Genomic DNA, 15,914 nt, shown 5'->3' on the forward strand with positions numbered 1-15,914 from the left:
TCTCACAGCTCAGGGTGCGACCTGCCTTCAATTCTAGAATCTGAAGCATGAGCCAAGTGAGAGATTCAAAACCTCTTTTTAAGATTCATTTTGTGATACCTGCTCCCCCCCCACCCCGAGTCTCATCCCTCCCCTCAACCTCCTGATATCACACACCTCTCCAACACAAAACTCGTCCTGCCCATGCTTATGTTCTGGCCACACTCTTAACAGGCAACCCCTGCATCCTTGTGTTGCTATTTCCATGTACTTTATCCATTCCTTTAAAAACCAGAATGAGGAGGTAAACACCTATTCCAACAAAGAGCTGCTTTCTTGCATTTCTGAACCCTCCTCACCTTTGGTATTTGTTTGTTTTGTGTGTGCTTTTAGACAATCCTTCCCAGGTTGGAAGCGTTCCTGTCACAATCAAAGTCTTAGATGTGAATGACAATGCTCCAAAGTTCCCCAGATTCTATGAAGCTTTTGTCTGTGAGAATGCCAAAGCAGGGCAGGTAAGGCAGCCTGTGAGGGTGCACCTTGGTTAACCCCCAACATGTGGAAACGACTGTTTCAGATAACCAGATTTGTCATCAAAGAAATTTAAGACTCCAGAAACTAAGTTTACAAAAGACAGTCCCCAACTTCTGTATATCATGTTGCAACAGTTTATTTGTTAAGACAACTATTTCGAGCCTCCATTACATTTTATAATCTAAACAAGGTTGTGAATCAAGGTGGCTTACTCACCTGTGAAGCCAGGTAGTCACCCACCCTGTAACTGAACTGTATGGAACCAATTGCAGTAACACGTGCTCTGGGTCCTGGAAATGAGGGACCATGGAGATGAAGATAGGAGAAAAAAGGAGAGTCTTTTTCTCATTTTAGCGATCATCCTTGGAAGTGTTTGTAGTAAGTTTAGTTTAGTTTTTATATCTTCCTACCTCCCTTCCTTCTGGCAGCAAGTTTACAGACTGCCTGCCCTATTCTCAGAACACCTCATTACCTAGAACTACCTAGGTAATTCTACTCTCCCCTCCCTCAATTAAAACATCCATTTTATTAGTACCACTCATGTCATGTAAAGTTTTGAGAGGAAAGGCATCTGAAGGAACAAATTTCTACTTATTTGAAACAGCTTTAGTTTCATAATCTTCAGATATATTTGTGTATTTTTTAAAGTCTTCTTTTAAACCTAAATGAATATTGGGTTGACTAAATCCCAAGTGGTGTAACTGAAAAACATCCAAACTGTGCTTGGAATGGCCACGTTATTAATGTATGTGTCAGGCTGCTGCCCATCCCGTGCCCAGCCTTCCATACCTCAGATCACAGGCAATCTCTCCTCTTCTGCTCCTGCTTTTGTAAGACTCTTCAGTCCTCCCTAATGTATTTATTTCCCCCAAGCATATTTTGTGGTCCTGGATTCCGGTTTGGGGATGTTGGGTGCACATGGTAAGGACACACACTTTGGTAATTCAGGTTTTCCGGCTTTTGTAACACGGCTTTTGCTTCCACTTCTCTCACTCTCCTGCAACATCCCACTGCACAGACTCTCTCTATACAACCAAAACTTTTATTAGCTTCCTGAACTCACCAAAGATTGACTCAACACACCTTCACCATTCTACTCAAAGAAAAAGTGACTCCCTTGTTCCAGGGGGAAAAAAAATGTGTCCTGTAGTCCTTCTCATCTAAATTATCTCATCCATTGATTCTTGAAACCCAGTGCAATGGTCTATAGCATGCCTAAATTTTTTTTCAACAAGTCTAAGATAATTCTACTTCTATATCTATTGAATTTCTAATCTAGAAAGACCTGAAATATTATGCAGCTAATAAAGTTACAATGAAGACTTTCCAGCATAAGAAATGATCTGAGTTATTATAAGAAAGGAGGTATAGAAACTACATGTACATGCTTGAAGTTATGTAAAACTGTATCTGCATGTGAACAAAAATTGGGAGGCAGGATGCAAAAATAGCAATAGTTACTGTGCTAAGGTAGTTGAGATTTGAGCGAAGGGATTTGGGACTTTAATGATTTTTTTATTGTAACATGACAATTTACTTATATATTATAGAAACACCATACATAATTTTTTGTTTTATATTATATAAGATTATCATTATAATATGACAAACATAATACTTTATATTTTAATATGACAAGAAACTAACTTTTAATCTGTAATATAAAGAGTAATAGTAGCACAATAAATTAAACCCCTCATTCCCCAAAGTGAAACATTTCTTTTCTTAACAGGCTTCAGAATAGAAGGACAGGGTTTTTTTATATATATAAATTTATTTATTTATTCACTTATTTATTTTTGGCTGCGTTCGGTCTTCATTGCTGTGTGTGGGCTTTCACTAGTTGCGGTAAGCGGGGGCTACTCTTCTTTGCGGTGCACGGGCTTCTCATTGCAGAGGCTTCTCTTGTTGCGGAGCATGGGTTCTAGGTGCGCAGGCTTCAGTAGTTATGGCACATGGGCTCAGTGGTTGTGGCTCGTGGGCTCTAGAGTGCCGGCTCAGTAGTTGTGGCGCACGGGCTTCGTTGCTCCACAGCATGTGGGATCTTCCTGGACCAGGGCTCGAACCCGTGTCCCCTGCACTGGCAAGAGGATTGTTAACCACCGCACCACCAGGGAAGTCCAGAAGGACAGGTTAATAGCATGTTACCACCTCTTTTGTTTTTGCAGCACACAAGCACACCTCCCATTTCTACATTCATCTTCTAATTGTCTATTATACAGTCCTTTGAAGCATGGTTTATCTGTGACTTCAAGTTCAGATTGTGAGCCACAAGTCTATCATAGTCTGTCATATTTGTCATCTTTAGCCCAAAATACGTAAACCCTACTCTTTGATTTTGGCTCTGGGACATGTTTTGAAGATTTTCAAAAGCACACAGCTCAGTAGGTATGTCTGGTTTATGAAGAATCAGGCCTCCTCCTTGTGTTAGATTTGTCAGACACTGTCGTTAGCTTTGTATCTGCCGAGTTGGGATGTGTGCTTTCCTCTTAGGGAGAAACGAAGCCCAGAAAGAAATCAGACGACGTCTTCGGTGCAGGCTGAGGGCGGCGTGAAACCTGCTGAGCAGAATCTTGAATGGCAAGTAGGGCTGAGGATGAAATTGGACCTGCCAGGAGAGGGGAGGCCAGGAGAGCAGGCTCTGGTGCTCCTGACCTGTATCAATCGCTCACCCATTCTTTAAAGCCCTGTAACCAACCCATCATATGCCTCAGGTCCCCACCTCACCAATATACATATATACAATTTCACAGGTCAGATGTTCTGAAATGACTTTCTGTTTTCCAAGTTATACATAATCACCTATTTATAACATTCATGAAGAAACATGTCATCACGTGTTTGGCACCATGCACAAGACGGAATGTACAGGATTTGTCTCGGCAGGAATGGGGCAGTGGAGTGACCCTCGTGTATGAGCAGCATTGACGCCAGGCTGGACTGTGCGGCAGATTTATCTTCAGTGCTCTCCTGATCCCTCTCCTTTATTGCAACTCCATCCCCCCGACCTTTAGATTCAACAGAGCCCCGCTGCCAGCTGGGTTCACCAGAAGGCATAAATGAGATGGAGTTCTGGTCTAAGATGTTTATTAAGGCATGCCCTTGGGGCCAATGCCCTTGGAAGGGAAGAACTTCTGCAAGACTGGGCAAAAGGAGAAGTCCAGCTGCAGTGCAGACCCACTAACAGCCCTGGATGACTTCAAAGTGTTCTAGGACTAGGGTTCTCCTGAGTTGAAATGGGATGGCCAGGCTTTATACTATCGCATCAGTCACTGGATATGGAATGTCCTGGAAGAATGTGGTGACTGTGGGTAGGTGGCTCTCAGCAACTGAAGCAACCGCCAAAGAGACTGACAGGTGAAGGTATCAAGTCCTTCACTGAAGGGGGTCTGAGCAACACCATGTTTACCAGCAGGCCCCTTGCTGGAAGCTTTCCCCTCTGTTATTTAATCTTCCGCATACTGTGAGGGTAGCATTACCTCCTTAATTTACAGATGAAGAAAGAAAGACTAAGCAAGCCCACCTCAGCCCTCCAGCTGACCCTGAATGTTCCATTTTCTACCCTGTTAATAGCCAGTTTTTGACAGCAGGAGCGTGGTGTCTATAGGGCCAGGCCCGAGAGGGGTGGGGGGAGTCTGTGCCGTTGGCTGGCGAGAGAGCAAACACACAGGAAGGAGACCACCCCTTCGACACCTGTTCTATATCCCCCCAGTCTGCCTGCCAGTGTTTCAATTGTGTTATTTCTCACTGCTTTCTTTAGGAACTTTTCCATCCTATCTTCATAACCTTCATGGTAACTTATGACTTTGAAAAACACATGGAAAGGGCAAAATTTTGGCCAAAGAGCTCAAGAGGAAGCCACTCCACCTCTTCCTCTCCTCAGCCCCAAGCCTTGCTTCTGACTCCAGTCTGTTCTATAAAGCCCACCCTGGGGGTCTTGTGCTCTACACTTTGCCTAGCTCCCCCTCCTGCCAACAAAGAGTGACTGCTCTGCGACCCACCCCCTCACATCTGTTTTCCATTAAGCTGACACAATCAATGTAGTGTCTGCTTACTTCCCACTAGGTACTGGTCATTTTTAAATAGAGGGCTCTCAAACATAGCAATCTGACCATGAAATATTAACCCAAATGTGAGGCTAAGAAGGTGAGGCGAGGAGACAAAAAAAACTGGGAAACAGGCAGGACCTTGTGGCATCCCAGAATTATTTCACTCAAAGTCTTATTTCAACTGCCTAAAAGGGGCCAGACCTGGGGTGAGAATAGTGTGTTATGTCGATGTCTAACATCTGAGGCATTTAGGTATCATCTACCGTGTGCCTGTTAACACACTCAGGCCCAACAATAAACCAAAATTCAATTCTGCACTGTGTGATGGCACAGAGACTGCCGAGGGAAGTTTCAGGATGTCCTCGTTAGGTAAAACAATCTACTACTGGATTTCAGGGTTTGGGATCCCCCCCGCCCTTGAAGCTTTTCTTTTGACTCTGACTCACCTGATTTCATGTCCCTCCCTCAGCTGATCCAGACAGTGAGCGCAGTGGACCAAGATGACCCACGCAATGGCCAGCACTTCTACTACAGCTTGGCTCCTGAGGCTGCTAACAACCCCAACTTCACCGTAAGGGACAACCAAGGTAATCAGCTGGCTACCGATGCTTTTCTACAGCGTGGGCTGGAAACTCTGGGTTACTATACCATGCAAACAGTGTCAGAGGTCACCTGCTCTTTAATAGCACGAAAGACATTAATGTTAATTTGTATGGTCTTTTAAAGTTTTGTTTCACAACATCAAAGACAAAGAACATCCTCTGCTGATTCTGAAACTTTTACTCAGTCAGTCAGTTCACTCAAACATTTGAGCACAGGCTCTGGGCCAGACACTGTGTGAGGCACACAGGCTTCCTTCATCCCCACAGAGAGCAGCCATGTTTGTATGTTCTTTAACTACAGGAAGAATCTGAGAAAGCTGACAGAAAGAGGCCCAAGGAGAAAATCCTGACTGAACACTTCTAAGCAAGGATCAAAGGGGGAAACAGTGAAAGCTCCCAGAACAAAAGGGAGACAAAGGCTAAGTAACTTTTGAGTTACTTAAGAGCAAAGGACAAATACAGGAACACAACCAGTAGTTCTGGCACTGAAACCACTTTATTATTTTGGAATGATTCAGAAGGAAGAGTCGGGTGGGGTTCCCTATTCCAGAAAGTGCTTCCCTCTACATCTTTGCTAGAATGGAATTATAGACCCCTCTATTCCAAAAAGCATTCAGACCAGCTAAGGAGTTCACAGACCTAGCACACTCTTCATTGGGCACAGATGGGAAAAGGAGGGGCTTCTGTACTTTGGCCAGAAGATTTTCAGAGAAAGGTCAGAGCAGGTGAAAAAATAATTTAAATCTGTCAAGTGAACCCCTTATGTTGCTAACTCTGCTACCAACTAGCTGTCTGACCTTGGAGAGAGAGGGCATCACTTCTCTGGGCTGTGGTGGCCTCATTTTTATTCCAATTCTAAAGTTCTGTCACTTTAGAACAATCTAAACAAAGGGTAACAAAAAGTCATGATTTAGGCATACCTAGTCTTAGTCCAAAAATCAATTGTTTGGGACTTAAAGTATTAAATCCACCCCACACGATATTCTGCTATTAAAACTAGAGAATATCAAACCTGTTTTCTTCTAAGTGGAAAGCATTTAGTCATCTGTTTAATCATCTACATCAAATCACTATAATTCTGAAAGGAAGAGTAATATAAATTATAACAACGGAAGTGCTACAATTAAATATCCTGATATTTTTTACTGGGTCAAATTTTGAATTATTCATTTATCTGCTTCACTTGGAAACCCTTCCTGCAAAACACTGTTTCAGACCCTTCAGGATAGGTTTTTTTTTTTTGGCCGTGCCACAAGGCTTGCAGGATCTTAGCTCCCAGACCAGGGATCAAACCCAGGGCCCCTGCCCCTGCAGTGGAAGCATGGAGTCCTAACCACTGGACCACCAAGGAATTCCCTAGGATAGGTTTCATAGTAGAAATCCTGGGGGAAAAAATAATACATTATACTGTTTCTTCAAATTTTCAGCTAAGTGTCACTCTATTCCTCCACTCTGATATTTGTCTGAATCAATACAGAAACAATACACAGCAAAATGCTGCAAATTTCTTAACAATGACTTTGGGCACCAATTCATGGGGCCAATACCTTAAAAATATGGGCCCCTGGAACCTGATGACTATAAAAAGAAATGGCTCATCTCTTGGAAGGTTTTTTTCAAAACGGAAGTTGGAACATCTTCAATAGAAAGAATGAACTCTTAATCTCATGACAATTTATCCCTCGAGTATCCTTTACTGAGGCTCATTAAAAAACTGACCGGGCTTCCCCGGTGGCGCAGTGGTTGAGAGTCCGCCTGCCGAGGCAGGGGACACAGGTTCATGCCCCGGTCCAGGAAGATGCCACATTCCGCAGAGCGGCTGGGCCTGTGAGCCATGGCTGCTAAGCCTGCGCGTCCGGAGCCTGTGCTCCGCAACGGGAGAGGCCACAACAGTGAGAGGCCCGTGTACCGGTAAAAAAAAAAAAAAAAAAAAAAACCTGACCAACATCTGATGTGGTGGATCTACTGTCAAGCCCTCCAACTCCCGTGCCCAAAACATGATATTCATTTATGAACACAACATTGCACTATTTCAAGTAAAGCCTTTCTTAATCCCCAAAGCACTGTGAAAAGGATTGTCCATATACTTCACAGTTTCACACGCATTTTCTCATACTTTGCTTTATTTGATATTTATAATAATCCTTTAAGGTCTTAAGAAAGTTACTAATGCCTCTGATGATTCTCATTGTCTCATCTGATAGATAAGGAAAGAAAGTAAATGGCCCATGGAATAGAGAGTAAGTATTAAAATTGGGACTGGAAGTTGAGACCTCCTGTTTTAGCCACACACACACACACACACACAATCTTTGTGTCACCCTGGATACTATACCCAAATGGGTTATTCGAGCTCCAGTTATAATATTCAACAAAATTTTGCAAGTGGCTAAATTCTGCCAGCTCCTTTGTAGGCCTAGTCTCAGCAATGTGATGCTCTGATCTTTTTTTCTTAATCTTAAATAATTCTGAGATCAAGAAATCTATGATGCATAGTAGGCATAATGTAATACTTATACGAAATTCAGCTCTTCTCCGGCTTTCTCAAAGTCTGATGAACTGCCCTTGATTAAAATGAAAAATAAAAAAGATTTCTGTTCGAGAAAAACTTTACTTCTGACAAAAACAAAACAAAACTGAAACTGTGAAGCAAAATTACTAGTACTTAGCTATTAAATCTGGAAAACAGAAAAGAAGATGGATTGTGTGGTAGGTGGAAATATGAATATAATCTTCAGGTTGGTAACCAACTGCTATCTTTCTCCACTGAGAAGGAAATAAGAGGGAAAAGGCCTGTACCAAAGTAGGAAGAGATTTCAATCAGCTGAATAATTTTCAACATTAATGTTACAAAACTAAGTAAGCGGTTACACAGCACAATGGAAGGAGTGTGTATTTGGAGTCAAGAGACCAGAGTTCAAATCCCAGCTCTTCTACTAAATTAGTGACTTTGAACCAATTACATAATCTCTCTAGGCCTTAACTTTCACTGTAAAAGGGTGAGATTATCACTATCTCACCAAATGGTGGTAAAGATTAAATGAGATACTGCATGTAAAGTCTAAATACCTTGCACATAAGCACTCAAAAAACAACTGCTCTCATGATAAAACAGGGGGAGGAGGAGGTGGAAAAGTTAATTAAGGAATTATGTATTAGTCAGAATAGGCTAGGTTAGGCTGCAGGAAAAAACACCAAAATCTCAGTGGCTTAACGCAACTAAAGTTAATTTCTTGCTCACATAAAGCTGACTGTGGGTCTGGCAACCAAGGACAGCTGTCCAGGTGTAGGCTGCCTGGCTCTCCATCTCTAATGTTCTTTCATATATTACAACAAGGCAAGAGAGCACAAGAATAACATACCAGCTATTATTGATACATGCTGCTGTCCGAAGTGACACGAATCAGTTTTGCTCATTTCCATCATCTAAAGCAAATGATACAGACATGCCCAAATTCAAGAGAGTAGAAAAGTATAATCCTTTATTATGTCCAGAAATATTGATATTGGTCTGAATAATGTTTACTTTGGCTAGACTCTCAGAATTTTTTGTGAAGTTCTAGACTCTTCCCTGTGAAATGTGAAACACATCCAGAGGACCTTCCATACTGATGACGTTAGCTTTGTCACTGATTATACGTCCTACCACATCTCTCAAATTTTTCCTCTGCTGAAAAAGATACCAGCTTTCCAGAAAATATATCTGATTTATAAGTCAAACCCACTCAAGAAAACTTGAGAACATAGATTTAAAAAGATCCCAAAACATTACACTAGGCAAATATAAATACAGACACACACACACACACACACACACACACACACACATCAGCTTTGTGGAAACATACCAAACAATTTTGCTAATCCCCTTTAAAACTGGGGGAAAAAACTAGTATTGAATGTTCACCAAATTCATATTAATTGCTTAAACTTAGACCACCAATTAGCGGGAAATAGCAGGGTGTGTCATGATTAGGGGATTTCAGATAAGCTTCTGCTAAACGAGCAGGTTCATCAGAAAGCACAGGAGTTGGTGACAGCATTTCAGAGGCATAAAAGAAAATAGCAGAAGACTTGAACTCCAGCCAAAGTGGCAAAAATAAGCAATGTGCCACAGCCGCGTGGGCTCCTCAGCATTCTTTTCCCGGGGGCACAAAGCAGCACAGGGCCTTGGAAAGCTGCTGAGCCAGAACCAACAGGGACCACAAGTCGCCAGTGACTGTTCAGTTCTGTCAAGTTTCCCCAGGGACATTTCAGTTAGATCTGAAGTCTGACAGTTTGCCCTGGGCACTTTGTCACAAAGGGTAAGACAGACTCTCAAAAAAGGCCTCAGGGTTTTCCCTAGAAGCAAGCAAAAATCTTGGTTTCTGAATCCAACTGCTGATCCCAAAAAACCCAACGGTGGCTGTAGCTAACCGCCTCCAGGGCATGCTGTCCCTTCTCTCTCCTTCCCCACCCAGTTCCTGCCCCCTTGCTTTCCTCAATCCAAAAAATTAATTCTCTTGTTGGTTCTTTCATTTTCCTCTTCTCTCTCCTTTTTTGATCCCGGAACCCCTGTCTTCTTCAGATAACACTGCCCGGATTCTAACTAGGAGGTCTGGCTTCCGGCAGCAGGAGCAGAGTGTCTTTTACCTGCCCATCCTGATATCGGACAATGGGCAGCCGGTGCTGAGCAGCACGGGCACGCTGACTATCCAGGTGTGCAGCTGTGACGACGATGGCCACGTCCTGTCCTGCAGCCCCGAGGCCTACATGCTCCCAGTCAGACTGAGCCGCGGCGCCCTCATCGCCATCCTGGCCTGCATCTTTGTCCTCTTAGGTGAGTAAGTGGCTCCTCTCCATTCTGTGGGGTCCTGCAAGTGCTTACTTAGATACCATTCCGTTATCACACTGACACAGCTGGCCAGAACTGGTTTTCCACACCGTGCTTATTGAAAAGGTGGGTGAGTAAGGCTGGGAAGACGTAAAGAACTTGGAGACAGTCCCCTCCTTCAAGGAACTCATGGCCTCTGTGGCCAAATGAAAGTACATATATTTATCAACCATCTACTGTAGGCCAGGCTGCCTTTCTAGGTGCTGGGATTAATAAGACAGAAATGCCCCAGCCTTCACAGAGCTTAATTCAAAATAAAGCAAGTTCATTTTGACATCATAGAACGTATATAATAATTTTGGACAGGCTATGATGATCACCTCTTCTAGCCCCCTCATTTCAGATAAGTAGTAGCTAAATCACAAAGAGGTAGTGACGGGCCCAAGGCCAAATCTCAGTCGCAGAGCCAGGGCTGAAACACAGGCAGGCCCCGCATTGCACATCCCTGTATCTGCGCAGTACGGCCTTTCCCCCAAATGTTCATCCCCAGATTCAGGATGTGGTAAGTGTTACAGAGAAGGGAAGAGGGACAGGGAGTCCTGAGAGGACAGGAGACAGGGGTGGGTGCCAGTTTAACTAGGGTGGTCAGGGAGGACCTCACTGATAAGACGACCTCTGAGCAGAGATCTGAAGTGGCAGAGTGAACCACATGGATATCTGGGAGGGTAAGCTGTTTGGGGGCGTTAGCACCCCCCCTCCCTGGGTACCGTGGCCTCTAACCAGGGTCAGTTTGCCTCTACTTGTGAAATAAAGATGTGATGACAGGCCAGTGGGAGAGCACTACTGGGATAGAGGATCCTTTCCTCTTCATCTAAAGTCATACTGCAAAGCAGCTCCCAACTCCCTTGTACTAAGGCCATTCATGCTATTATCCTCAAAATCCACACTCAAAACAAACAGTAAAACATCTAAACCAATTCCTGAAACCAAAAAACTATCTGTACATATCTGCCAACTCTTCTGACTGAAATAATTCACAGCATACTTATTTTGCTTAGAGAAAAGCAGACTTAGTAGATAGTAATATTATTCAATATGGAAGAAATCCTAGTAAGGGAAAAGAGTAAAGATTTGAGGATTAAAATTAGAATTTAAGCCCTGATCCCAGGTTTACCTCCAAACCAAGAGACTGAGTCAGACCAAAGAAAGAAGGTCTAACTAAAATGTCAGTTGCTTGATTGAATTTCTAGTAGGTCTGTGGAATATGCTTCATGTAGTTCAGTGCTACATGAAGGGAAAAACAGTATAAAGAAGTAACCTTTCAAAGTCCTTGGATACCTGGATCAGAGAGAATTGTTACGGCTTCTGGTCCCTTTCTGTACTGACAAATAAAACCCTCTTGCAATTCCCTGAGTGTCCATAAGGTGGCACTGGGAGTCCTTGAGTGCATAGCAGGACACCCTGAAAGAGGCCTTTGAAGAAACTTGCTCCTAGGAGAAACTTCCAGTCTGGCTGTCCTTACTTCTATCTTTGGAAATGTCTACATTATGAGTTCACCCTGGCCCACAAACAGTAGAAGGAGCCACCAGTTCAGCGGGGCTGATTTAAAGAGGCTGGCACAAAGAGGCTCTCAACTTACAAGCGGTGTGCAAGGGGCGATTTATTTCGTGCCTCCCAAACCCATTATGTCTTGCTTTTGGAATTGCGCAGAATAAACAGACAGTTTTCAGCACCTAAACCGAGCAAAGCTGTCATAAAATCCTCAGAGTTTTAGGCACTTTCACTTCTAACAGTGTATATCCCACATTAAATATAATTCATAAAACTGAGTAAGACTGAACTGCAGTTGATTTGTCAAAGAAATACTACATTTTGTGGATAATTATATTAACACATTAATTTTGACTATGGATTTTTTTCCATGTTTCAAATATGTATCTAGTTCCTAGAAAATCTCATAGGCCCTATGCACTGTGCCTATAGATACTAAAGAATAAACATCCCTAGAACTGATTCTCTTCTGTCAGGGAAGCCCTTCAGCTGAATAGGATCATTTTTCCTAAAATTTGATTTTCAGGGGACTATATAATACTTGATATTTATATAAGATTACCTAAAAATAAGATACGTAGCAGTCTTTATTTTTTTCAGAGTTCTATAAACTGCCTAATTCTATATCATTAGAATTCTTTCCAGTACAAACTCAAAGACTTTTCTAATATTGCTTCCCAGCATTTTCTGAAATACCACACCTAGCACTCCAGTGTCACCTGTGTGGAGGTTTTCTCAGGTCCCCAGGAAGAATTAACTGGCCCTGCTTCTGTATTCTCTGCAAAACTCTTGCAGCTCTATGATAGTCCTATCACCACCTGTTTGATATTAATCATTAATGTCTATTATCTCCTTCGATTGCATGCTTGTAAAAACAGAAATCATGTCATATTCTACTTGGTTTCTGTTTTGCTTCAGATAATGTCTAAAAAATATTTGAGTTTAGTAACTCCTTACTGAATCCCACAAACACAGCAAGTTCACTCAGAATCCCATTTCTCCACCCTGCATCCATCCAAATCACACCCCAACCTCCAATGCCCAGTTCAAGCCCCCACTTCATCAAAGTCCTATTAGTCCACTTCTCTGAAATCCCATAGTCCTCTAGCCTATGAGTTACATTTTTGCACAGAGATAAAATACAAGAGTATATAACTGTTTCCTGTGTGTGCATTTTGTCACCTGAGCTATTCAGGAAAATATCATGTATTAACATCATTCACTGCAATTTACAAAAAGCACATTCCACATTCAAGTTTAAAAAACCATTATTGTTATTTTTTTAAGTTAGTCCATAATCTTACTGGGCATATGACTGTACTCCATTCCCCCCTCCCTTGGATAAACTGGGCTCTTATTTTGCAGTGTTGTCTAGCTGTCACCATTCACCAGCTGTAACAAAGCATGCTAGAAAAAAAAAAAGTTCTACAGCCAAAATCTCAACACGCTTCCTGGAAAACATTTTTACTCACAGAGATAAATGGTTCAATGGGATTACCTCCATCTCTCCATTAAACCCCAGTGAACACATCCTGGGGAAAAAAAAAAAAAAAAAACATACGTTGGGATAAACTTTCATCCAAACCTGCAAGGGCATATCTAACAGCGTGGTGCGTCTCTGATAACATGATGAAATTATATAAAATGTCACTGTTCATTCCCTCTCTTCCATGAACATCCTTAGATCTAGAAAGTCACAACCTCCTCTCTAATGGAAGGCTTTTCTGAGGAATCTGAGTTAACTGGACAAAGATGGTCATTTATGCTCTCTTATTTTTTGGAGAAAACATAGAAAGACTAAGACTTTGGCTCATATTTAACACATGTGTCTATACTCATTTAATTAATATATGATCACAATTGATCCTTGAACAATGGTGGGGTGGGGTTAGGGGCTTAGACCTGCCCTGAAGTTGTGAATAACTTATAGTCGGCCCTCAGTATCCACGGTTCAGCATTTGCAGCAACCAACTGCAGTAGTACTGCAGTATGTATTTATTTTTAAAAATCCACAGCTAAGTGGACCCCAGTAATTCAAACCCATGTTGTTCCAGGGTCCACTGTATATTTACAAAGTAGGATCCTATTGAGAGGCTAATGTAAAAAGCAGGATTCCACCTGTACAGTAAGGTTTTCACATTATAATGGAGAAACACGTATTCGTCCTTACGCAGTCAGAAAACATGGTCTGATCCTTAGCATATACTCCACGGGACCACAGGGCTTCGTGCTTTGTTAATGAGATGTTACACTGGGTGGCTGGGTGTACAAACGCACACACATTTCAAAGCGATAAGGTGTGTGCAGAGCCTCTACATGCAACTTCTACTTAAACCACGTGGAATCATGTCACGTAGCGTTCACTCGCCCACAGACTCTCCAACAGTGCAGGAAGAGTGAGAACAGGGTAGACCCTGTGAGGTCACATATCCAAACACTGCCCCTGCTCTCCCCACCCAGACAGCCCTCGCCCTACCTGTGTTACTCAAGAGCTCTGGTCTCGGCCCACACGGCCGGGGCTCTTCCGCCAACACCCGGTCCTCTGTGTTTCCGGCAGTGCTGGTGCTGCTCATCCTGTCCATGCGGAGGCACCGGAAGCAGCCATACATCATCGACGACGAGGAGAACATCCACGAGAACATCGTGCGCTATGACGACGAGGGCGGTGGCGAGGAGGACACCGAGGCCTTCGACATCGCAGCCATGTGGAACCCACGGGAGGCGCAGGCGGGCGGCGCCTCCAAGACGCGGCAGGACATGCTGCCCGAGATCGAGAGCCTCTCCCGCTACGTGCCTCAGACGTGCGCCGTCAGCAGCACCGTCCACAGCTACGTCCTGGCCAAACTCTACGAGGCCGACATGGACCTGTGGGCCGCGCCCTTCGACTCCCTGCAAACGTACATGTTCGAGGGGGATGGCTCGGTCGCCGGGTCTCTGAGTTCCCTGCAGTCGGCCACTTCAGACTCGGAGCAGAGCTTCGACTTCCTGACGGACTGGGGACCCCGCTTCCGGAAGCTGGCGGAGCTCTACGGGGCGTCGGAGGGGCCCGCGCCCCTGTGGTGACGGAAGCCGGGAGGCCGGCGCGCGGCCAAACCCGGCCGTTCTGGGGCGGAGGCTTCGCGGAAGAGGCGCCGCAACCGCAAGAGGAAGACTGCTGGAGAGTGAGTTTGCGGGGGGAGCGGGCGAGCGGAGCTCTCTCTGAATCAGCTTTACTTGGTTAGATTAAGTTAAATAATCAAAAGGAAACACAGGAAGAGGGGGGCAGAATCTCCAATGACCTTTTCTTCTTTTTTAGTTTTTGTGATACTGTATTCAAAGGCGTGGAGTCCAAGGTTAAGTATGGCGGGCTTGACTTTTCTCCGCCTTTCACTTGGTCATGTTGCCACCTCAGAGAGGCTGTGCTTTTCATTGCAGAGGTGGCAGTTGAAAGCAAATAGAAAGTTCTACTCTCCTATCCGTTTTTTGTTTTTATTTTTAATCATGTTTTTTTCTCCATTTAAAAGTTTTGCTGGCTCATCACACTGCACAAACCAACCCCCATAAAAGAACACTGAAAAATTATTCCTCGGTGAAATTAACCTACTTGTTCTGGGATGGATGGAATTTCTTTTAATACTTTTAAGACAAGGTTAAGGCCTAATTGACCTTGCATGGGGGGTGGGCAGGGGGGTGGGAGAAGGAAGAGGCATTGACTTTAAGCTCAAGTTTAATGGCTGAACCAAGAGTTGTTGGCATTACAACAAATCCACCTCCATGGAGTAAGAGTGCTCTTGTTCTCTCAGCTCTTTAACTGTGCCCCTGCAAAATTATTCAGAAGGAAACCAGAAAATCTGCCTCTTTTGCACTGTAGATGTCTCTTCCATGTGCCAAATGTGAAGATTAGATTCTACAAATGAAAGCCAAAAAAAAGAAGTATCTGATAAAAGCATGGGTTAGAGGGCTTTCCTAATCTGTGTGAGGTCAATTCAAGGGATGTTTACATACTGTAGATAACCTACTTGAACACAAATCAGTATTATAGAGAATGGATGTAAGAAAATTACATGTATAAGTTTTGTATATTTGTTAATAATTTTGGTAATAAATATGATGTACTGCATCTCAGTACCTTAGCATCTCTTTTAATAAAAGTTAAATAGAAGGGAAAGTCTATTGCACATGTGTTTAATTGCTGAGCAGGTAAGGTTTTGTGATCCTGACCTAGTCTCAGGTTCTTGGGGCTGGGGCTCATTCATAAAACAAAGACAACAGCACAGAAGTATGAGGCTGTGCATTCTGTTTCGGTCAGTGATCAGATGAACGTATGGTTTAAACTGTAAAGCTGTAAAGCTTTTCATGAATATTTTTCATTTCCCCATCCCTTAAAAGAGCAAAGGATGGTTTGAT

At 43.3% G+C, this 15,914-nt stretch overlaps 1 protein-coding gene across 1 annotated transcript in view; it reads left to right on the forward strand.

The window, feature by feature from the left end:
- CDH20 (cadherin 20) overlaps positions 1-15,688 on the forward strand; it is a 206,187-nt gene extending 190,499 nt beyond the window's left edge. The window contains exons 9-12 of the mRNA XM_030868088.2: positions 373-494; positions 5,032-5,149; positions 9,732-9,983; positions 14,086-15,688. Of these exons, the coding sequence (XP_030723948.1) occupies positions 373-494; positions 5,032-5,149; positions 9,732-9,983; positions 14,086-14,591 (998 nt within the window). The 3' untranslated portion in view covers positions 14,592-15,688. The remainder of the gene's footprint in view (positions 1-372; positions 495-5,031; positions 5,150-9,731; positions 9,984-14,085) is intronic.
- Positions 15,689-15,914: the final 226 nt, after the last annotated feature.

The sequence above is a fragment of the Globicephala melas genome, chromosome 13 (assembly GCF_963455315.2).
Source record: "Globicephala melas chromosome 13, mGloMel1.2, whole genome shotgun sequence".
In the NCBI taxonomy this organism is placed as follows: Eukaryota; Metazoa; Chordata; class Mammalia; order Artiodactyla; family Delphinidae; genus Globicephala; species Globicephala melas.